This window comes from Squalius cephalus, assembly GCF_949319135.1.
Source record: "Squalius cephalus genome assembly, chromosome: 3".
Lineage (NCBI taxonomy): Eukaryota > Metazoa > Chordata > Actinopteri > Cypriniformes > Leuciscidae > Squalius > Squalius cephalus.
The window spans coordinates 26,915,379-26,940,036 of record NC_137124.1 but is presented as its reverse complement, the minus strand read 5'-3'; the positions used below and the strand labels follow the sequence as shown (position 1 = coordinate 26,940,036).

At 37.6% G+C, this 24,658-nt stretch overlaps 1 protein-coding gene across 12 annotated transcripts in view; it reads right to left on the bottom strand.

Annotated features, from left to right (window-relative positions):
* Positions 1 to 24,658, bottom strand: part of dgkza (diacylglycerol kinase, zeta a) — a 108,018-nt gene that overhangs the window by 65,528 nt on the left and 17,832 nt on the right. For 2 of the 12 annotated variants that reach the window (XM_079865681.1, XM_079865680.1), the window contains exon 1: positions 15,616 to 16,227. The exons of 6 other annotated variants lie outside the window; for them this stretch is intronic. In XM_079865681.1, the coding sequence (XP_079721807.1) occupies positions 15,616 to 15,800 (185 nt within the window). In that variant the 5' untranslated portion in view covers positions 15,801 to 16,227. Of the gene's footprint in view, positions 1 to 15,615; positions 16,228 to 21,986; positions 22,250 to 24,658 lie in introns of those variants that run through there. 4 more of the 12 variants (XM_079865682.1, XM_079865684.1, XM_079865683.1 and 1 more) reach the window with 4 other exon arrangements.

The window sequence follows — 24,658 nt, the reverse complement described above, 5'->3', positions numbered from 1 at the left end:
GACATCAGGAAGAAGAGACACCCAATTACCACAGGCTGCCTTTTTTAAACAACTAACATCCTCTTGACTCCCCCACTGACCCAAGAGCAAGGTTACTATTTTACGCACAAACACACAGTTTCCTATGGGGAGGACATCAACCACAAACTTCCTCAAGCCAGCTATATGTGTGTGAGTGTGTATATGCGTGCGTGCGTACATGGGTACGTGTTTGTGCCGGGAGAAAGGGTGTATGTTTCTGTGTCAGTCTCTTAACTCTGATGTGACAGAGACGTCAACAGTCCCTTTGATCAGTGTGACACCACTGCCTCAAGCAGTGAGTGTGTGCATCAGGACTCTGCCCGTGTGGTTGGACCGCAACAGCTTTTTTGTCCGACTGAAAGACCTTTCTCAGACAGAGCGGTTAACTGCATCTAACACAAAAAAACATGCATGCATACACTCAGCCATGCTCTCAGTTTCATAGTTTTCGTTTCCAAAAATGCACAAGAAGCCTGTCGAGAAACCCTCAATTTGGCCGATTTTTTTTTAGTTGTCAGAAATACAATTTAACTTATGACATTTTGTGACTTTTTTTCTTTTAGAGTCATGAACATGCCTGCAAAGTGTTAATACTTTAATGTGTTGTGGAATGTGCGTACAAAATTTCTATTGTTAAAGTCTTCTCCACAGACCCGAAATAAAAACATATGTCAGTTTCTAAACTACCCTCATTTGGCAGACACTTTTATCTGAAGAACTTGCACTGAAGGCATATATAGTTATCAATTCTTGCATGTTAAGTTTGCTGGGAATTGTATTCATGATCTCGCCATTGCAAGTGCCAGGCTCACTGTTTGAGCTTCAGGAAGACAGGCAGAAGTTTCCAAACAACTTAAAAAATTTTTTTTTTTTTTTTTTTATTAAATACCATTTATAATATTTATGAGTTTCATGTTTATGAATTATGTTTTTTTATGTTAGTATTCCTCTCATGTTAAAGGTCTTTGGTTGTCATTGGTGTGATTTTTGGGGAATTGTATTCAATACATATAGGGTCAGTTTGGCTCCCACCATAAAAAAGTACCCAGATGTTTTACATAATACAAGGGATGTGTGAGCTATGAGTAATTGGTGACAGAAACTAAAGAAGCGGCATTTACTGAAACAGCAACACATGCATTCACACACACACACTGTACACTTCCTTCCCCCACACAAACACTTATTCAACCTGACTCTGTCGATATGCATGTGCACACTAGGGGTGGAACGGAACATGTATTCGTATTGAACCGAAACGGTACGGGCGTCACGGTTCGGTGCATGAATTTACACGGAAAATACACGGTATAAAAATAAATAAAACTCGCGTGCAAATTAATTAAGTAGTGCGGAACTACTGTTAGATACGCGGGTTCTTTAGGGACGCCTAAGCTGTAGCCCCGCCTTAGCTCTGAAGCTCTGTGGCTATAGAGCTGGTAAGTCCCGCCCATCCGTAAAACCCCAAGTGGACCTCTAGGTTGAAAAATCGTCAATGCAAGTGAATGGGAGAAAATAATTATTTTCTGATCCCGTTTGAATTGTGCCATGAATGTGAACATATGTTGTCTGTGAATTTTTTATATAATTTTTCATGTTACGAGTTTGACAGTATATTGTATGATTCTTTGGCTAGCAGTTGTGGAAAAGACATAACGAGAAAGACTACATGTCGCCTATGTGACGTCACCCCATAACACATTTCCCTCCACTTGTCAAATCACGGTGCTAATGCTGCGATAATATATGGAGACAGATCGAGATGCCTGTGTGTTTTGTACCCAAATGTCACCATTCAAACCAAATGGGCTGTTCTTTCTTCAGATTTGCGTCGAAAGCAGCGAAGAGTTGTAGTCCACAAAGTGCTCTCACACAAAGTCTAACCGTATCAAACTTCTACCAGCTAAATTGTAGCATTCTTTACACGAAAAATAATATAAAAAATTCACAGACAACATATGTTCACATTCATGGCAAAATTCAAACGGGACCAGAAAATAATAATTTTCTCCCATTCACTTGCATTGACGATTTTTCAACCTAGAGGTCCAGTGGGGTTAGCGGAAGGGGCGGGACTTACCAGCTCTATAATGAACAGACTGCGATGTCAAGATTGCAATGCTGGATTATGTGTGTGTATGTGTGTGTGAGAGAGAGAGGGAGAGGGAGAGGCGCGGGCGCGATCGAACGCGTGTGTGTGTGTGTGTGTGTGTGTGTGTGTGTGTGTGTGTGTGTGTGTTAGGGCTGTTGGAACGAATTCCGAAATTCGAATATAATTCGAATATTAAAAAAATCAGTACTATTCGAATGCTGAAGTTCCTATTCGAATATTGCTTTTTTTATGTACATTTTAAAATGTAAAAAAATTATGCAATCTTGCCTTTCTCGCGCGCATGTGAAAATGAAATGCTTTTGTTTCGTCAGATGAACAATAACGTTTTTGAATCGTAACACAATTGTGCACGTTATCCACGCTGTATCATAACAATACTGTCAAAAACCGCGGAGAGCAATGTCTGCACGGAAACGGAGATCACCACTCCTGACAATTTGAGAAGCGATGTGTTGAAGGTGTTTGGATTTCAAACCCTAAATGGAAAAACTGACAACGTTACACCCTGACAAGCTAGGCGATCTGTCCTAGGAACCGCCGCTAAAACAGGCAAGAATTATTCTTTTCTGCCTCTCTCCTCATCACGGGGCTTAACTGTTACCAGCTGTCCGCCAAGTAAGATAATGTATAGCGAGGCGGTTGTTATAGCGAATAACAACCCCGACAGGCTGAAATTATTACACGGCTACCTACAAAATAAATAAATAATTTTACACAAAACATTGATTTAAAAAGGAGTTTATTGATTTAAAAACGATTGTATTGCTTCCGCTAAAGAAAGTAGTCCGTTCCGCGTCCATAGCAACGCTGTTTTTCATGGCAACGATGCGTCATGATTCATATAATAATAGGATACATTTGAGCATTTAATATTCGAATATTATTCGAATATTAAATAAAATAAGGAATGGAATTCGAATAGTATTATAGAGGAAGATTGACAGCCCTAGTGTGTGTGTGTGTGTGTGTGTGTGTGTGTGTGAGTGAGAGGGAGAGGCGCGGGCGCGATCGAACAGTGGAAACATAAAAACATACTCCCTCATTTTGTTCATACAGGACATCATTCAAACTGCAAAGTGTTTACTTATAATTATGTACACTCGCAATATAAAACAACATTGTGCTTTTGTCAAACTGTAAACTCTTGTCAAACTGTAACCTACAACTGTCACCCAACCAAAATCTCTCTCTCACTCACACACACACACACACACACACACACTGTTAAAAAGCAAAAAATATTTATCCAACCCCATTTAAAAACTGTTGGTGCCATCTTTTAGACATTCATCATATTGCATTGGTTTTCATTTCTTGTCCTCAAACAGCACAAATCTGTTTATTTTTAAGTTACTCATTCTACATTGAAAGAAAATCAAATGTGTTTTTAATGGTAGTATTATTTTATACAGAAATAAATTATTTATAATTAAGATGAGAATAAAGTTAGTGTTAATTAAAATTTTAAGGAAAACAAATATATTGATCTGAAATGTAGCAAATTAATTTTAAATTCATTCAGGTACAATTACCAAACATATCTCAAGGTCTTTTTGTCTTTTTATTAATTTAATGAATAAACTAATTATATAAAACAATTGTCAATGCACTACAAATAAACTGGTTCTATGCCTTTACTTTATTAATAAAACCTATTTAAAAAATACAAGGCTTAAGACATTTATTTTCCTTTGGTGGTACAGCCTGAGACATGCACAATAAAAAAAAAATTTGCATTCAGCATTTTTGTTTTGCTTTTGCCTCCATTGTACCGAACTCGTACCGAACCGTGATGTCTGAACCGAGGTACGAACCGAACCGTGACTTCTGTGTATCGTTCCACCCCTAGTGCACACACAAACAGAATCTGTTCTATGCAAATTTGATGAACTACGATGCACGCGTCTGCCTCCGCCATATATGGTAAAGGCGCTGCTCAGAGAATTTGTGGCTGCTAATGCTACACTGCTCAACAGACACAAATTAGACACGGTGGTTTGATAGTTCAAGACAGAGGGGTTTTACATTAGCATTTCATAAACCAGACAAGGGGATTATATTTAGAACTCAATCTCTGAGTGCAGGAGTGGGAGGAATGAGGAGTGTGAGTCACCATGCAAACAAGGAACAGAAGCAAAGTCTGTCTATTTATTTTGTCATGTGTGAACTGAACGTGCCATCTAAGACGTCGCTTCACCGTCTCCCACGGCAACTGTTGCTGCTTCTGTCTGGGTGTCACAGCACATAATTACCTGATAATCATCTGAGCAACCACCTAAGACCAGCTGTCAGTCATATTTCCGCTGAAAGCCCAATCTTCATCTGCCATCTAATCAGCCCTTTTCATCCTGCACACACTCATGTTTGAGCATATTGAGAAAGGGGGGCATCTGCTGGTCAGAAGCTGACATTACAATAGAGTCATTAACTGCATGTCAGTCTTGAAGTTTTTGATTTTATGTGCATCATTCTGTTCCTGTGCGCTCAGATATCAAACTCCTCTCAAAATGATCATCAATAGACGCAGAGTTTTATCAAAAGCAATGTAACTTATAAAGATTATCATTCAAAAGTAGGGGTTTTCTTTAGCAAGAATGCATTACACTTATCAAAAGTAAAACCTTAGCCATTATACTGTTAAAAAAATCTATATCAAACAAATACTGTTCTTTTGAACTTTCTATTCAAAGAATCCTGAAAAAAAAAAAAAAAAAAATCCCACAAAAATATTAGGAGCACCAAATCAGCATTATTAGAATGATTTCTGAAGGAACGTGTTAAACTAAAGAGAAAACGATTACGTTATATTGTAATAATACATTGTTTTTACTGTATTTCTGATTAAATAAAAGCAGCCTTGTTGAGACTTTTTTTCAAAAACATTTAAAAATAGTTTTGAACAGTAGAATCTTCCATTCTGCCAGCATGTGTCCTCCAATAGATGGCAGCAAATCACAATGTAATGTAATGTGTAGTGCAACAGGACAATAAAATAAGAATCATATTGAACTGAACTGACAGTTCGTGAATTTGAATCAAATCTGGAAATCTGTAATGACACCCAGCCCTATTCAGTATTTTTCTATCTAATTATCCAAATGTGAACATACCTGTTTGACCTCTAATTGTTTCTAAATCCTTTTTTTATCCTAAACTATATTAATGAATTGGTCCTATCCAGTTTTTTTTTTTTTGTTTTTTTTCAGATTTACCAATCTTCTAATTTCTGTTCTTCGGCAAAGAACATTACTCTTACCAAAATTTCCTTCTCATTTGCTGCTTCAACATGACATAAATAAGCAAACACGCACATATACACACCCTCTGGAGCAACATAGTGCTTTTTGCAACAACTTTAGGAGAGAATGCTAATGTAGCCAGCAAACAAACAAAAAAAAACAGCAAACTTCCTGCAAACAGACCTCACATGTTAGTGTGATGTGAAGGAGAGACAAAACCAGACCTACAGAGACTCCAGAGTCTCCATGGCATGGAAGCTAGCGTGCTGTTAAAAAGCAACACCTTTCATGACTGTTGTAAGATAAGCAATCACAACGGCTCAGAAAATTCTAACTGTGACAGTAGTCATCAGAGCTTTTAGCAAACGTGCAGTTGAAATTCATCCTCGTCTGATTATGAGAAATATCCCTCGCTGTTGAGGACGTGGTAGATATTGATCACCCTGATTCTGTCAGGTTACATCACTAGACAAAATCCATCTAACAAATAACACTTAACAGGCCATAACCAGCATCCAAGCTTCATCTTTGAGATCGTAATGAGATTTTAAACATGGCCAATAGAAAGTATCCTTTTTTCCAACAGATCTTTCTCTTTTTTTCTCATAATCGTTGTACACCCGGCTCCAGTCCGCGTCTCAAGAGCAGCAAATATCATCATGGTTTCAACAGGGGTACCAAAAAACACATCCAGCAGTGAAAAATAATGAGGTATGTAAAAAGGGACACTCCACACACAAAAAGACAAACGCAAACACAAAAGAACAGGGCTTTCAATGATTTCAAGAGCCTAAACCCTGGAAAATCTGATTATTTTTGGTGTTTTTTGTTATTTTGGTGTCCCTTTATCTTTGACCAGTTACCCTTGAATAAGACAGGGATGGATAGACATAGAGAGACAGAGAATTTGTGACAGGTGAATATAATGGCTGGTGACCCGAGCATCATTCAAGTTTGTTCACATTCTTCTTCTCACAAATTTTGCATTGTTAGAATTTATAAAAATGTTACCGGGCCACCTGGCAATTGACACCATTTCATATACTTGCTAACACCAATTTTCACTCGCATTTGGCGAGTGTTAATTTTAGGCCCTGCTTTAAATGCTTGTGAATGTTTATTTAACTGAGAAATACTTAAAGGGTAATAAATAAGATCAACAGTGCAACTATGTTGCTCTTTCACAGCACACTATAAAATATTTATTTTGATACAATTTATTTTTATTTATTAGTTTTATATAAATTTAAAATGATATAAAATGATATGAATTTGTACATATTTATATGTAACTTTAAATAAGGGATGTTTTAAATGGCAAATTAATTTTAGCTGTGGTATAATAGTGTGGAGAATTGTGCAATTTCACTGCTATTGATGTCAACTACTGAAATGTTGATATAAACCCTGTGGTAGGGTGAAAAAGTGGAATAAATATTAATGAGGACATGCACTTTACTCCTGATGCAAACACACACACACACACACACGATACAAGATCCCTCTTTTACACAGACTGTGTCAGCAGAACAGATCCTTTTCAAAGAGACATGGATACTTACCTATGACAGATCATTTAGTCATTCAAAGAGCCAGTGAAAGGGAGAGAAAGAGGGAGGAATATCGATTAGCTTGAAATCAAACTGTCCAAACACAAATCATTTCTTTTAATGATTAGACCAGCTGTAATTTAAGCATTTTCAAACATCAAATTTAATTCCATTACACTGATATTTACTCTAGAGTATCCCACATTACCAAGAGGAGGTATTTATTCTTATGCATGGCAGACAGGCAGAACATTTCATCATTAATGACACAGACACACCTCTTCTTAACTTCTGCTTAAACCAACACAGGTGAGCTCAAACACACAACACACAAAAAGACATTAACGCATGACTGCGCACATGGATCTAAACTCATCTACACCCTTTAGATCTGAATAGGATGTATTTCACGGATGTTATGCATGGGACAGGCTGCACAGAATAAGAGTAAACTGTCAGTACAGCTCTAAAAAAGCATATCCTTGCTTCTACTGAAAGGAAAAAAATAAAAATGCTTAAACATATCCAATATACTTTTTATGATGAAAAACAACAACAACATTAAATTAGAAAATGAGAATAGAGCAACAGTAAATTTCTGACAAACAAAGCTATCATGGCTTGGAATATAATATACAGTAGTGCATAAGTCATGTCATTCTGGTACTTTTATAAAGCTTTTGTATCTTTTTGAAGCTCGAGTTTCCTTTTATTCTAATTCAAATTTAAATCAGTTAATGATTCTAATATTTTTACTACAAAAAGGTTGTTTAAAACTAGATGCTTGGCTTCTGCTTGAATAATTGTAAATCCTGACAAAGAACGTTAACCTCTTTAGTGCAATATATTCAATCACTTCTTCAATCAAATAAACAGGTAGAAAGAGCGGTAGCAAGAAAATGAAATGAGAGAAAGGAGTAACAGTGAACAGACAAACTCAATCTGAGCGCTAACCTCCATCCCTTTCACCTGCAGGCATTCACCCACCTTTACACACATGCAAACACTCCGCACTGCTTTAAAACAAATGGTGAACAATGATTTACTACCTCAGTCCAATTATACCCAATTACTGGAGCTCTTGGATAATGGATTAACTAAACCAAAACCTGCTCTGCCTGATTTAGTTAATCCATTATCCAAGAGCTCCAGCAACTTATAAAAGAATCATTACAGGTCATGGTTCATGTGTTTTATAGGCATTTCAGCTCCTGCTTTACTGGCTGAATGTTTAACTCTCACCAACTGACAATTTTTTCAGAGCCATAGCCTTGTGGACAGTGCTGACATATGGTGCAGTAGCACTTCAGGCGACCCAAATTCGAGTCCTTTCCCGATCCTGTTCACCCATTGCTTCCTGTCTCCTCTACAGTCTTCCTGTCTCCTCCGGTTCAATCCAACAAAGCCAAAGAAATGATAAATGCAACTAAAAATCGTTTGTTGGCAAGTACAAAATACTTTTTAAGAACTGCAACACAAGCATTATGTGTAAATCCCATAAATAAATAATTAGAAACAATAACTGTTGACTGAGGACTTCACTTAGAGTCACTTTGATGGAGATCAGAATTACTGAGCAGGATTTGTGAGCAGATCTCCATGTTAACCAGTACAACGAGATCCTGGTATAAGCGGTATTCTCTGGGACGCCCACACATGCATAGAGTGAGATGCAGACACCTCTTCTCGCACTCAACCCCAGCATTTTCACAGCGTTGCGCCCACTATCTGTTCCACCCCTGTCAGCGTAAACGAATCGTGACCTAGCAGGTAACTTTTCAGAGCGGCTCCCAGCACTATGCTTCAACGCCCCCTCTCGAAAAAGAGAAGCAGCCTCCCTATAAAAAAAAAGTTTCTTTACCAGTAAAAGTCAATACGGTTAGTCAAATCATCAAATATAATGCGAACAGTCTGCTAAAATGTTTCCACTGATAATAGTTGCAATTTATTGTTATATATTTACATTTTATTTTTAAATTCATAATTTATTTAAATAGCAAATATAGTATATTGGGGATTTTTTATTAATTTACACTACCGTTTAAAAGTCTGGGGTGTAACAAAAGATGTCTATTTAAAATAAACGCTGTTCTTTTGAACATTCTATTTAGCAAACAAGAACAAATAATAACAACAACAACAAGACAGATGATTTCTGAAGGATCATGTGACACTGAAGACTGGAGTAATGATGCTGAAAATTCAGCTTTGACATTATAGCAATAAACTACATCTTAAAATATAGCAAAACAGAAAGCAGTTATTATTAATGGTAATAATATTTCAAATATTACTGAATTTTTGACATGTAAATAAATGCAGCCTTTATGAGCAGAAGAGACTTCTTTCAAAAACTTTTTTTTAAATCTTACCAACCACAAACTTTTGAACAGTAGTGTATTTCTTAATTGTTTTAATGGTTCTGAGGTGCACCTCATTCCACTAGTGCACCATTCGAGTTGTTACTGAAGAGCAACATGGCTTTGATGTCATGCTGCATTCCTGTTTGACACAGACAGATTGAAGGGAAAGTTTACCAAAAACAAAAATTGTCATCATTTACTCACCCATAAGTTGTTCCAAACTTTTTTTTTTTCCTGAACACAGAAGATGACATTTTGAAGAATGTTGGAAACCAGACAGTTGACGGCACCAATTGATTTCCATAGTATAGGAAGCCAATGGCTACAGTTCAACTGTCTGGTTACCAACATTTTTTCAAAATATCTTCTTTTGTGTTCAGCAGAACAAAGAAATTCATACAGTTTTAGAACAACATGAGGGTGAGTAAATGATGACAGAATAACCCTTTAACAAAGAGTGTCTGCTCTTTACAATTGCCTTCCTTTACTAGTTTCACTTCATCTCTCTCTCTGCTGTTGAGGAAAAGACACACCACTGCACTGCAACCCATAGCATGTGTGCATCCACATATGTAAAACATCTAACTGCCATGCTACATATCCGGCACACAAATCCGTTGAGCTAGCTCACACATACATATTTACACACACCACACAGACACACATTTGCAAGACGTGGCTATTAATAGACAAACGCACGCCGACTCTAAATTAACTGACAAAACCCTTCCTCCACTCTCCTTCACTCTATCTTTCACAGTTTGCAGAGAAGCAGGTCGTGAGGTGCTGACAGATGGATGCTCAGTTCTGTGGCTTCTGCTGAGGTCTGAACGGGCCACAGAGGCAACAGGCGAACACCGAGAGAGAGAAGAGCACACAGAGAGGACAAAGCCAAGGGCAGATCATCTTCTGTTCTACACTGACCACTACACCCATCTGTCATTTCTCTTTTCTGCTTAGTTTTTGCAGTGCAATCTAAACTCTGTTCTCAGTCCAGCTTTAAGAATACGGAGTTCCTCTGCTTCAAATGAGCAATTGAATGTGCTATCAAACACAGGAATTTGTAGCTATAATGCCACACATGACTTCAAGTGCACTTTCTGTCCATCTTGTCCAGCCTCCCCATCTCCTTTCCTATCTCACTCCCACAAGCACAAAGAAAGGAAAAGGTTCTCCTGAAGATGTGTACAAGAATAGAGATGAAAAGCATGCTGGATTCACCCTCCTAATTTATTCATCGATCTCTTTGGTATTGTGCGCTGTAAAAAAAAAAATCAAGTAAATTAAAAGAATGTTTTGTTGCTCCCATCAAAATGAAGCTGCCTACACTGCAAACAAAGTAGACTGCATTGTATTGTTGATTATGGTTCTTTCTTGATTATATCTAGTAAACTATGTTTTGACACTTGACGCTTGTGGTGGAGACTGCACTAACATAGTGTTTTCTAAAAAAGTGTCTGTTCTGTGAATTACAAAAAATTAAAAAATATATAAAATATAAAACTTCTAATTATACTGGTTATTGACAACTTAATGAAGTGACTAATTTTTAATTAAACATGCATAAAGTCATAGCATAAATCAGTGGCGTGTGGGAAATGAACTAAAATAGGTGCCAGATCCAGTTCTGGGAGGTGGTGGATCTGGTTTGTTTTGGCACAAATTTAATCCTGTCTGTTTGACACCACCGCTATTAATAGGCCAAATGAAATCACAGCTGCATACAGCAGGTAAAATATGGAACATGACTCGCTTCCGAAACTGCGATGATGTTCTGGCATCTCACTGAAATTAATGTTCTGGCATCTCACGTGTTTGGAATCCACTGTTTTTGACCAAAATAATAAAACAGCCATGCACCAAAGACTCATTATGTTAGACAATTTTAACAAAACCACCATCAACAGAAATGTCATGTTTTGTTTATGTTTTAAAGGCTGCTTTGCAGAGCACTCTTTTTCAGTGTTGCCATGTCCACTTACTATAAGCATCTTTGGGCTTGTTGTTTGTGTTTGGCTCATAAAGCAATCAAGTTTAGTGAGTTATTAAACTGGGAAGGTGCAGGTTGCAATATTTAGGGGCCAAGCACTGAAGGTGCATAGACAACTATTGTATCTGTTAGTATTCTTATTATCCGCTATTGAGTTTATGGCAGTCCATAGAACAGCTTGCGAAAAAAATTATGAAATTCGGATCACAGATAGAGGAAGCTTCATCACGAGTCTCTAAATAAATGGGCGGTTTGCAAAAAATCATAAAAATGGTCTCAGTATACAGAGTTGAACGATACCCATTTGTCCCATATCGGCCATTTTGAATTTTGAAGTAAAATTATATACTTTACAAACACATTAGCGCATCACTACGGAACTTGGCTTGAGTCAATGGGACCATGCCCTTAAGGTACTCAAAAATTTGAAACAGTGACAGACAAATGAAATTTTAAACAATGCTAATAGCTTTTTAATAATTTTGCCAATTTTAATTAAACAAGTCTTGATAGATTCCTTGAGTCATTCCAAGAACCAAATTTGGTCGAAACAAGACCGTTGGTTCAATTTTCACCAGATCATTTTCGTACTATGCTGGCAAAAAAGCTTTTCCAAACTGATTTTGAAGCTGTAACTCTGCAATGCTTTGGCATATTGTATGTTTCTTTGTCACATCACACTGACCACACAACATCAATTTTGTAACAGTGCCACCAAATAGTCAAAAGTGATAAGCAATTAAATCATATTACTAGTGATTGTATTTATAATTTTTCAGCCGTTTTGCCAAAAATAATCTAAAAAATATATTTCATTACTCATTATTGGTATTGGTCTGATGCTCCCAGCCATCCTTGTATGACTCATGCCTTTTTTGTGCTTGGCCCCTTTAATTGCAATATAAGGCATTTGGATTTATTTAGGTTTATTATGGGCTTGTTCTTGTTTGCTGTTTTTTTTTTTCTAGCAAGATCTGGCAACACAAATGAGACGAGGCTTTTTCTTGTGCATACAAAAACAATCTCTAATGCGCATTTATATAAATTATTAACAACTAGTTGTTCAGTTTGGTTTCGTATAGACTGCATGGAGTATTGAGTACCCATTAATTACAGAACTCTGTGTGTACAGAACAGGATTAAGCAGAAAAAGTTTAATTGAACATTTTATTTAACTACAGTACAGTGTGTGCGTGGCTATTTTAAACAGTGTTCTGTTGGAATAAATACTATAATTATATAATGTTATGAGAAATGGAATTCAGGTTTTCGTTCATTATACACACTAGCTAGGCCCAAATTTGGGGGCAGCAGCAAGCTAATTTGAAGTGAATAGCCTCTTGGAAAAATTGAATACACACACACACTTATAAAAGTATGATCAGACTCAGAGGACATCAGACATTGACACATACAGTACATGAGTCAGTATTGTCAAACGTTCCCATGGCTTATTTGTCACACAGAGTTATATGTGGAGATGACCCAGATATCTGGAGTCTCACATGATGAATGCATCTCCGCTGAGTTCTTCCAGCCTGACATAGGGTTGCCATGGTGACACAGAGAGTTCCAGGACATGATCAGAAATATCCCATCATGCCATAAAGTACACTAAGGTTAATGTATTTAAACATTTGCTCTCTTTGTGCTTAACGTCCTCTCTGATGTCACAAAGACTCGCAATGTAAACTTAATTGAGTATTCAACAAAAAAAGTAAACAAAAACAGACAAACAGTGGGAGGAGTTTCATAACTAACCCTGTCTGAGATTGCTTACAAAGGCTCGGAAATGTAAACATACAAAATGACAGAGTAAACAAATACAGAGAGAGAGAGAGAGAGAGAGAGAGAGAGAGAGAGAGAGAGAGAGAGAGAAAGAGAGAGAGAGAGAAAGAAAGAAAGAGAGAGAGAGCGAGAGAGAGAGAGAGAGAGAAAGAAAGAGAGAGAGAGAGAAAGAAAGAAAGAGAGAGAGAGAGAGAGAGAGAGAGAGAGAGAGAGAGAGAGAGAGAGAGAGAGAGAGAGAGAGAGCAGAGGAAGTAAAAATAGACAACGTAAATTATGACTATTCTTTAAAGCTGATTTTATATTTCTTCAGTGTAAATCTCTCACACACACCACACAGTGAAGACGCACTTACGCACTTATTCCAACCACACAACGTCGCTACTCGCTCTAGTCTTTATTATTACTGTGATCTGTCTGAGAATAAAGTGATCCCAGAGAAATCAAGCTCTACCCGTGAAAGTTGATAATTCAGTCTGATTGACATCCTCTTCTCACATCTCTGATCACCTTTATGCATCAATTAATAAGCTCAACACTCTAAGCACACAGCAGGAGCTGTCTCATCAGTGGGAACACACGCAGAGCTAAGAAGACGAGAGGTAATAGAGGTGATAAAAATGCTGTCATGCTGAAAAGACTTCAGTCAAACCTTATAGAGCTGACACTAACGTGCACCATTTTAGCAGAGCAAATCCTCCCATTCTGCCACACTCGATGACATAACTAATCACTCTGTGATCTCTTTATGTTCTACATCATTATGTACATGTCATGGGTATGAGGATAGGATGGGATGAGTTTGCATATCCTACCATCCACCTCTCCCTCTCTCTCTCATTCAGTTTTCAGTCCATCATGTTCTGTTTGCTCTTTGAAACCGTTTGATAGATAGGAAGAACCAGATTAAAAATAGAAGATGACTAACCCAAGGTTGACAACTCAAGACAAACCCAAACCCATTCATCCATCGTTCTCAGAACCGCTTGTCCTGTGTAGGGTCACAGGGCAGGGTGCTGAAGGCCAGCGTTTTGGGCTGAAAGCAGGGAAACACCCTGGATGGGTGGCCAGCCTAATACAGTGTCCTAACCAGACACAATGCAATTTGTCTGTCCACACCAGACATGACAAACTCAAATCACAGGCAAGTAAAAGAGTGAGGGGGCAGACTCAAGATTTTCAACATCTGAGGTAAATTATCCATTGTTGCTTGCATATTAAAGTAATGCACAGTGATATAGGCTATAGCTCAAATTAAATTATTTTAGTATAATACAAAACATAAATCAATACCTGAGCTGTAAGCTGCAATGCCGTAGAAATAGAAAATGAAAACAAATATGGTAAATGTATCCCTAAAAGCTATGTGCAAATAAAATTTCAAACTGATTACTTGCCATCTGACAGTAGAAGTTAAAATCACTAAATTATAAATGATAATTCAGAAAAACAAAAGCACATACAAAATGTTAACTGGTACATTGGGAGGAACACAAATTCAATCATCTGATCATATACTCCACAATGATCCCTTTACTGTTACTGCTCTCATAAAACAATATTTGTGTATTGTGTTAAAAGTAGGGCTGTCAAACGATTAATCGCGATTAATCGCATCCAAAATAAAAGTTTGTGTTTACATAATATATGTGTGTGTATGGAGTATAATTATTATATAAATACACACACATGCATATTTATTTAAGAAAAATGTGTTATTTATATATAAAATATTTATATATAATATGAATTATATATAATATAAATATATATACACAGTATATACATGCAAATATTTCTTAAATATATACATGCATGCGTGTGTATTTATATATAGAAAATAATTATACTCCATACACACACATATATTATGTAAAAAACAAACTTTTATTTTGGATGCAATTAATCGCGATTAATCGTTTGACAGCCCTAGTTAAAAGTAGAAATTGAAACTTTACATGTCTAACAATAAATATTTTTAAAAACCTATAATTTAGTCAGAATTGTTGTTGTTTTTAGGCTCTAAATATGATGATTTCTCATGTTTAGAAAAACTTGGGTTATGCACTTTTCCAACAGTAGCTTACTCGGTGTCCTCCACTCCTTTCCAGATTTGTTTTGTTCATAGAAATGTGTTATTCACTACTGTAAAATAACGTGACTGATGGATGTTTTTCATGAACAGTGCACAGATGCGATTAATTGATAATCGAATACATTGCTGAGTGATTATTTTTTATTTCATAGACTAGCTGTTGCTACCAGAACACCAGAACTAAGCCCAACCTGAACAAAACACAAACAGTGAGCAAACACACAGCCACAGTGTGGTTAGGTAACATGCACTGCGTTACAGACACGTTGTTACAGCAAATACACATTACAGGGCTCAGGTTTGAGATGGAAACATTGAATGGAAACTTGAGCACCCGCACACACACACGCTCTCTGCAAGTTCTCATAAATACACAATCTTTCTTTACATCTACATAGACATACACAAGTGCACTACAGTGAGCTCAGATCCCACTCATCAGGTGCAAGTTCGACTCACCTCCTTCCAAACAGCCGTAACCCTGAAAAAGTCCTGCTGCTATGCCGGCGACCCACCGCGACTCTTTCACCCTCAGGCAAGGCGTTGGACAGGAGGTCAGAATTGGATGAAGAAGCGGATGTGGAGGCCAGAGAGGTTGTGACCTCTTCCCTGTCCTGCGAACCTGCTCCTAGCTCCTGCTCCATCAAGAGCCTTGGCCGTCAATCAAACAATCGTAACCAATCCCAAAGTCATGCAGTCAGAGAGTCCTCATGACGAGAAAAACTAGAAGAGAAGGGTCGCACCATCCTGCTCTCTGCCTCTCAGAAAGAGAGGGAGGACAACGGGAACAGCGCTCAATGCTCCAGATCCTTGCAGACTTCCACGTGTGATCCGCTTCCCATCCGCCTTCAAGACACTTAATCCTATAAGCAAACCCCAACATTCCTCCCCCCTCCTCCTCCTCCTCCTCCTCTCTTTCCTTCCTCCCTCTCGGTCTCTCTCTCTCTCTCTCAGGAAGTTCTTACAGTCCCGGTCTAAGCAGAGCCATAAAGCAGAGAGTATTCCTTCAGTCCTCTCTTCATGTCTTTCTCTCCTCCCACAGTGGTTGTCTCTTCCACTCACACACGCGTCTATGCAGGCGCATACGCATACGCTCTAGCTGCCGGTTGCACTCACAAACATTGCACCACACCAGGAAGTGTCAAACTCAGAAGAGACTCATTCGTAGGACCCCCAAATGTAGCTGCCCCTCCAGGTGCCTGATTGTTTTCAACCTTACTTTAGGCTACATCTATCTCACAACCTATGTCTTTCTCTCTCTGATAGAGGCTTTAGAAGAAAATGTGATCTCTGACAATGGAAAAAGCAGCTCAGTTTGCAGATCAGATCAGTAGTCCATCTAGTTTTGAGTTTGAGGGGTTATTTGAAAATAATCTCTGTATAGAACTGGCTAATGATAAAAGGTGTAACTGAGGTCACAGAAACGCATGAAACTATGTAAAACCACACACACACACACACACAGAACAATGCGTTTGTGGCCGTGCAAGCACACTTGTAACAGGAGAGCAGGTAGGAGGAGGATCTTATAGTAGTGGATAAATGCAGTTTGACACTAAGAAAAAGAAAGAAAGCAAAAGGCATGAGAAAAAAAGATGGAAAGAAAGATCGCCTCAGGTTTTCGGGTTATTGATTTCTGTCAAATCCTTGTATGTGTGTGTTGTATGTGAGTATGCCTCTTAACATCAGTTGAAGGGTTTTCTTTTACAGTTACATAAAGATTAACAACCAAAATACAGTACAGTGTCATATTACCTCCACTGTCATATTGTGAACAATGGTTATTATAGTAAACTAAAACTAAAACCACAAAAACAGGGCTGTACCCACCATTGAGGTCCCTGAGGTCTGGACCTCTGTATTTTTCCGAGGTGTATATAATAAAAGTTGTGAAATTGAGTATATAAAAAAGGTTGTGTCTAATATTAACTCTACTTTGGTGCTGCATGGATATTGCACAACACCGAGATAACCGACCTTCTCATCTGAACATCATCACTTTCTTCGGTCTAACAGCGCTCGTCAATGTCAAGATGTTTGACATGGCCAATCAAATTAAAGTAGGCGGGGCTTTATGTTTACTAAAGTTAAATTTTTTATTGAAAATGTAGGCAATAATTTACGTGATTCATTGCAATTCATAACAGTCATCATGACGAGATAAGAAACATTAATGAATCTGTTCATCAGGCATAAGATTAATAGTGAATGTGCATGTGCACTCTGAAAAAAGCCCAACACGGGTGAGAGTGCATGACAACAAAACAAGTGAAGAAGATGCGCTGAATGAAAATGCACATAACATTCCCTGTCTGACAGTAGATGGAGCTAGTGGAACAGCAGAAATGCAGCCGTTAGCCGGTAACCCCGTAAACACAGCAGCTGCGCTACTTTCTGTTTCTGAACACCATCTAAATATTTCAAACAGCCATTCATATTTTAGTATTCGCTTTGGTGTTCATCACAGCACCAAATACTTCAATTAAAATAGGCTACTTAAAGACCTTCTTAGTTGATGTTAATTTCAACACTTACTATTTACTAATGTTTTATAAAAATCAAAAGTTGTATCTGTTAATATTATATAATGGACCTGAGCTAAGATGAACAGTCGCATTTTTATTAACTAATGTTAACAAAGGAGGCATGCCCCTGAACCCCCTAGCAAACTCTATTTCGTGACCTCTGTAATTAACAAAACCTGCGTATGGCCCATTTAAATAAATAAAAAATAACTTAGAGAAAATAAACATTAACAAACAAAATACAATTATTTTATCATTTTTATGATTCTATTGATATGATAATTATTTCATAATTTTATAAGCATCAACACCCAGTTTAACTTGATAGAAAACTATACAGACATATTAAATAAAAAATAAACAATACAACAAAATTACTAAAACTTACATTTAAGTTAAAATGAAAACAGAATCTCTATGATACTAAAATAAGACTGTTGAGTACAGAACTAGAAGGGAAGTATTCTCAGTAGGTCATAGTGTGTGTGTGAGTACTATAAACACTATACCCCGCTATACCTCCTGTTCACACTCACTACAGACTTCCTGTGAAGGAAGGAAATGATGTCACTAAAATGGGAGTCGTACACAATTACGGTTGGACCACAAACCAGATATTGTTTCCTGCTATTCTTCTGTTATATGTGTGTATGTGTGTGTGTGTGCTTGTGAGAGAGAGAGAGAGAGAGAGAGTGTGTGTGTGTGTGTGTGTGTGTGTGTGTGTGTGTGTGTGTGTGTGTGTGTGTGTGTGTGTGTGTGTGTGTGTGTGTGTGTGTGTGTGTGTGTGTGTGTGTGTGTGTGTGTGTGTGAAAATAGGACAGCTGAAAGGATCAGTAGGTAGAAAATAACTGTGTAGGAGTAACAAGTAGGATCCACTGTAACCTGGATTCAGCCTATCCCACCACAGCAGGGAGAAATTATTCAACCTCAAATCAGTCCATACTCACCACAGCAGGACACACTCACATAAAGTATCTTAATTCAAGCATCAAATAATCATTAACAATTTCTACAGAAATTATGATTTTGTGCATCCCTATTCTGGATTTCCACCTTGTGGTTACATTGAGCAACTGCATGCATGCAGGCATTTCTCACTGACTGTGGTTACAATACATTAAAACCACTGCTTTATTTATTTACTCAAGTTACACTAGCACAAGTCATAATACAATGAAAGTGATTGTGGTTAATTTGAGCATCATCTGAACTAGGACCAGATACTGTGTTCCCGCACTAAATACAACTAATGGAACTATTATTAAACTGTGTATTAATCATCTTACATACATAGAAATATCTGACATCACATTGCTTCCTTCCTCTGTCTCTCTGTCTCTCCCTCACACTTGTTTAATGAGATTCTAAGATAAGAGCTGGTGGTCACAGAAGGTTTTCATATGCAGGTTTGGCGATAACCGCATCTGGCCTAAAACAGAACCACCAGCTATAAGCCTTAAACAGAAGATACAATGAGTATGTTTACATGCACACCAGAATGCTGGTTATTGCGAGAATGCTGAATGAGATGCAAAAGTGGCATTAACATTTGCATGCAATTTATGACGCTAGCAATGGCAATGTCAGGTGTTCAACTTGTGTGTGTGATTGATAAATCTCATTTTACTTTGGGTAAAAGCATAAATGTGAAATGTTAATATTCTTAACCTGCATTTATGTTTCAGAACACTGCTTTCTGCCAAAAAAGCAGCATACAGTCACTAAAATGGCTCATATTTAAAGGGGTGGTTGATTATGATTTCACTTTTCTAACTTTAGTTAGTGTGTAATGTTGCTGTTTGAGTATAAACAACAACTGCAAAATTACGAAACTCAGAGTTCAATGCAAAGGGAGATATTTTCTTTTAAAGAAATTGCCATAAACCCCACCCCTGGGAACACAATTTATAGATTATCATCATGACAGAATAAGCTAATCAATGACTAGAAGATAACTATACATAAGCTACATAAATTCATCAACTAACCATTCAGAAATGTTGTCTACATGTTGTCACTTCTTCTTGAGTCTCTCCATATTTGTCCGACTCCTGTTTGAACATAAAAGGCTAAAGGTTTTTTAAATTTTCAGTGCATGTCTGTGTGAGGTAATCGAAGCTGCTAAGGACTAGTGATGGGTCGGTCATAAACGATTCGTTCATTTTGAATGAATCTTAAATATGACTCGGGACTACAGAGTTGTCTCAGAGAGTGATTCGTTCATTTTGTGTTGACCGCGCATGCGCAACATCCAATAGATTCTGTACTGGAAACAGAAATGATTAGTTCTCTCGAGTCTTCGGGTTTGGGTCCGAGTCTTTCGTTCTTCCTGTCGGTCCCATAGAGACTATGCTGCCAGTACCGGATACTAGGGCTGTCACTTTTTAGAAAAATCGAATTCGAATGGGTATCAAATATCAAGCAATGTATTCGAATATATTCGAATATCTACGATGGCCATCATAATCTCATATAATCTTCATAATCTGGCCATCTGCTGTGTCTCTGACTCCGCTGCCTCATTTGGATGGTAACTCGACAGGTGAGCGCGAAGATTGGATGTCGAAGATAAGTAAGTAAACCGTTTTTTGCAAATTCGGCAAACTACCTTATCTTTAACGGTTACTTTACCATCTATGGTGTAGAACCCAAAATATTTCCAGACACTACTTTTTAGATGAGTTGGGGTCGTAATTGTCCGCTCAGGCTGGCCGTTCTGTGCGTTATCTTCCATTTTCAAAACAGGGTGGCTGTTGGCTATTATTCGCTTGATTTGGTCATGGGCCTACGCTACGCTACGTTTAGAGCGCCCGCTACTGGATGAGATGGCAAACAATAAAATAAAAAACAAACGGTCTAATCATAGACTGTAAAAAATGCGCTACACATGGCACTTTAAAAACCGAATAGTTTATTTATAGTTCGATTACGGATATTTCACGTCATGTTCGAATGCATATTCGAATATCGAATAAAAAGTGACAGCCCTACCGGATACACAATTGATTAGTTCACCTCTCGAGTCTTCGGGTCTGATTCTTCTGAGTCTTTCGTTCTTCTGTCACATGATGAACGAATGACTCGAACCCGAAGACTCAAAAGATGAACTAATCAATTCTGTATCCGGTACCGACTGCATAGCTCAGCTTATGTGGCTGTCACATGATGAACGAATGACTTGAACCCGAAGTCGATAGACTCGAAACGTGAACTAATCAATTCTGTATCCGGTACTACAGACTGCAAAGCGCAGTTTATGAGGATGTCATGGGATGAACGAACAGCTCGGGGAGGTGAGGGAAACTAACAGACTGCATAGCCTGAAGACCAAGATAAATTAATTAATCGTTTCTCATAATTTGGCCTTTTCCTTGCATTGCAATTTTTTCCTTATTCTAAATGCGATCAACATTTGATGTGTTTGGGGAATTTGGCTAACATGTAACATTTTAAATACATTCTGCTGAAATGAACGAAATTACTCAAAAAAAGATTTGTTCATTTTGATGAACGAGATTTAAATATCGGAGACAGTAAAATTATCCGAACTTCCCACTACCACTAAGGACACAAGCTGTTGTAGCTCTGCCCTCAGTGCTGGGAGCAGCAGCTCATTTGCATTTAAAGGGACACACAAAAATGGTGCGTTTTTGCTCAGCCTCAAAAAGTAAAAATTTTAACATGCTATATAAAAATATCTGTGGGGTATTTTGAGCTAAAACTTCACATACAAACTCTGGTGACATCAAATACTTATTTTACATCTTGTGAAAAGGGCATTTTACCACCCCTTTTAAAAACTTCAGCACAGCAGATGCACAGACAGTATTACTGTAAGATGCACAGTTAAATACAGTTACTGTATGCCTCCTACCACATTTGCAGAAGTTCATACACACACACACTACTGCGTACAAGACTACAGAAGCTGTCTCCGAAATCACACACTGTCTAGCATAAACCACATCTGTTAAAAAATAATCTATACAGTATGATTATGGGTAGTATTTTGGATGTACAATATATGCATAATGTGGCCTCAGGATAGTAAAGTGTGCACTCTATAGGCAGGTCACTGATTCTTTTCACCCATTTTCAAATACTATGAATACTGTTTTTCACATAAAAAGCAGGCATATTCGGATGTAGTGAAAGTGTTCTTCTTACTACCAGATCTTGCAGTTGGATTCAAATCTGTATGTTGCAATGTCTTTATGATGCTGATCAGAGCTTCATTCTTACAGCTACATGAGCTGGCACAAGTAGCATGGGCCATCAAATGTTGCAGGTGTAGTTCAGTCTTACCTGTGGTGAGGCTGAGACGGAGGGGTGGGGGGCAAGACCCATTTCCTCCTGTGAGCCCACATTTCTCTCTCTCTTTCGGCCTGCCAGATTGCCAGATTGAATCAACTTACTCTCATACACACAGCTTGACAACAACTGACCCTCACAGCCTGTGCCTCACTGAGCTAAAGCTTTCTTCCCTAACACCCCCTACTTCCTGTTGTGACACTTCCTTATGTGAGTGTATGTTTGTGTTAGTGTTGTATGTGTGTAAGACAGAGAACGAGGGATGGGTCAGGGGTAAAGCTTGGTTCTGTTAAAAGAAACAGCCTCAAATAGAATATGAGCTACATACCGCAGGCACACACTCACACTGAGAACAGGGTCCTTTCGGAAACTATTTTTAGTACAGTTAAAGGAGAGCCCCACACACTCACACACACAGACAGAGGCAGGCAGCTCGCCCTGTTTCCTACAGAGGAAAGTGGCTGGTGATCTTGAACTTTAATATTTCTTTCTGCGCATGAGAACACAAGCTGCTATAATAAACAAAGATGAAGAACAGACAGTTCTGTTACTGCTTTGTCACCCTCCTCTCAGTTTGAACCACGTGTAAATTCACACCCACAGATGCATAGCTTAATATATTTTATAAAACAAATATTGTTGTCCATTTTCATTGTCTTTTTTACATTCTCTTTTTCTATTAGAGATGTGCATTTTGTTCATTTTTACAAAAACTTTACTATACTTAAATATTTATGGTTTTGTCATCATCATCATCTAAAAAAAAAAAGATGGCTCTAAAGTACCATCCAAATTATAACCGTAACAAATCACAAAATTACAAATATTAGTTTGTAGTTACTGGACTGGGCTCAATATGAAATCAATTACACATTGAATTATGTTTTCATAATCACTCATCGCTGAATTTCTGTTCATCCTCTCATTGTCTCTGCAGATCATTGGGTCTGCAGATTGTGTTACCTTGACCAGACTGCTAAAAAAATCATTAAACTCTAAAATGATTACTCTAAGATATAAAAGGACAGGATAGAAAGGTATAGAAAGTCCCTGTAAGTCTCCTCTCTCCACACTAGGGGGAGAATTTACTCTTCTTTACTGATGGCTCAATAATCTCTTTTACCCTTTCCATCTCTTGATCCTGTGGACTGTGGTTCCAAACCTGGGTTACTTTCTTTTTCAATGGAACAAAAAAAAAAAGGTTTTTGAAGAATTGAGCTGGCTGCTTTTATCCATGCATTTAAAATGAATGAGCACTGAAGCATTATAGCCTCAAAAATAGGCTATGAATTTTATTATTTTGAATATGAAATTTGTTATTTTTTCCCAAATTATTTATTATTTTTCCCAAATTCTGTGTTTTCAGTTTTAATGTTTCTGGTTTCTGTGTTTTATGATTGAATATACATTTATTATCAAAAACTATGGCAATTCAATGAATGCATAAAACGTTAACAATTTAATGAAACTTTTAAAATGCAAAAATATGAAATTCGAATAAAGTGCTGCACAACAGAGGTTTTAATCAACTATATTATTATTATTGTTGTTATTATTACTTGTAGGTGCACGTTTGTCCTATTTTTAAATTGTTGGTTTTAACTTGTTTGTTTCTTCAGCAGATAAAAATAAAATGCAATGTCCATATACCTTTGGTACGTGGATATTCCAATCCATTTATTGTCTGCTTCTTTGGTCAAAAACAAACAACAACTAAAAAAAAGAAAAAGAAAAAGCAGCAGCCATTTCATGCACTTTACAAAAAAATCCATTCAAGTCATTGCGGTCAAAAGAGTTTGTTTTACCTTCTTTGCACACAACTCTGTGTCAACTTTACAATATAAATACATTATGTGCCCTCTAGCGGTGTGAAAGAAAATGACCAAAAAAGGTTCCAACATTCTACAATATATTTCTGTCAATTTCTTCAAGTTAAACCAAACTTTTATTTTGGCAGGTTGTAGTGAAGACCTTTGAGGGTCTGTGATATGACGGTATAGTTTTTATCAAGTAAAATGGCAAAATGCTCTTGAAGTGAACTCAGATCTGGAGATTCAGTTCATGTGTTTATGTCCTCATATACTGAGCAAACAAAAGCTGAAAAACCATAAGCATCTTGAGTTCTTGTGTATGTGTAGTAGACGAAACTGTGTCGCTCATACACATGAAGACAAGCAGATATTCAGCCCTACCATTTGATTTATTCATCCATATTCAGCATTATACAGTAAATTACAATTTTATGACTGGATTCCACGGTTGCATTGGCGTTTTCTGCACCACTAAATATTTTTTCTGAACTATTCCTAAAAATCCTGCATATTTATACAAAGAAACCTAGCCCTCTGGGGTTCAGTGACATTCTGTTCGCTCATTTTGAACCTTCACATAAAGAGCAGCTCGGCCCACCGGCACACATACAACTGTCAATTATGAGCAAACCAGAAGGAATGATTTAAATATGGTAAAATTTGTCACATGGATCTCACAGTACTACACTCTTCTTGGAAGTCAAGTCTGTCAAAATATTATATGTGCACAACTTTGTTCTGCAGATGCAGATTATGTGTGGTTTGGCTTATCAGAAAGCCTGCTGCCAGTGCCACTTCAGCGTGTTTGTGAGGTGGCGGCGTCTGCAGAATCTCTCATAGCGAAGTGTGTTGGAC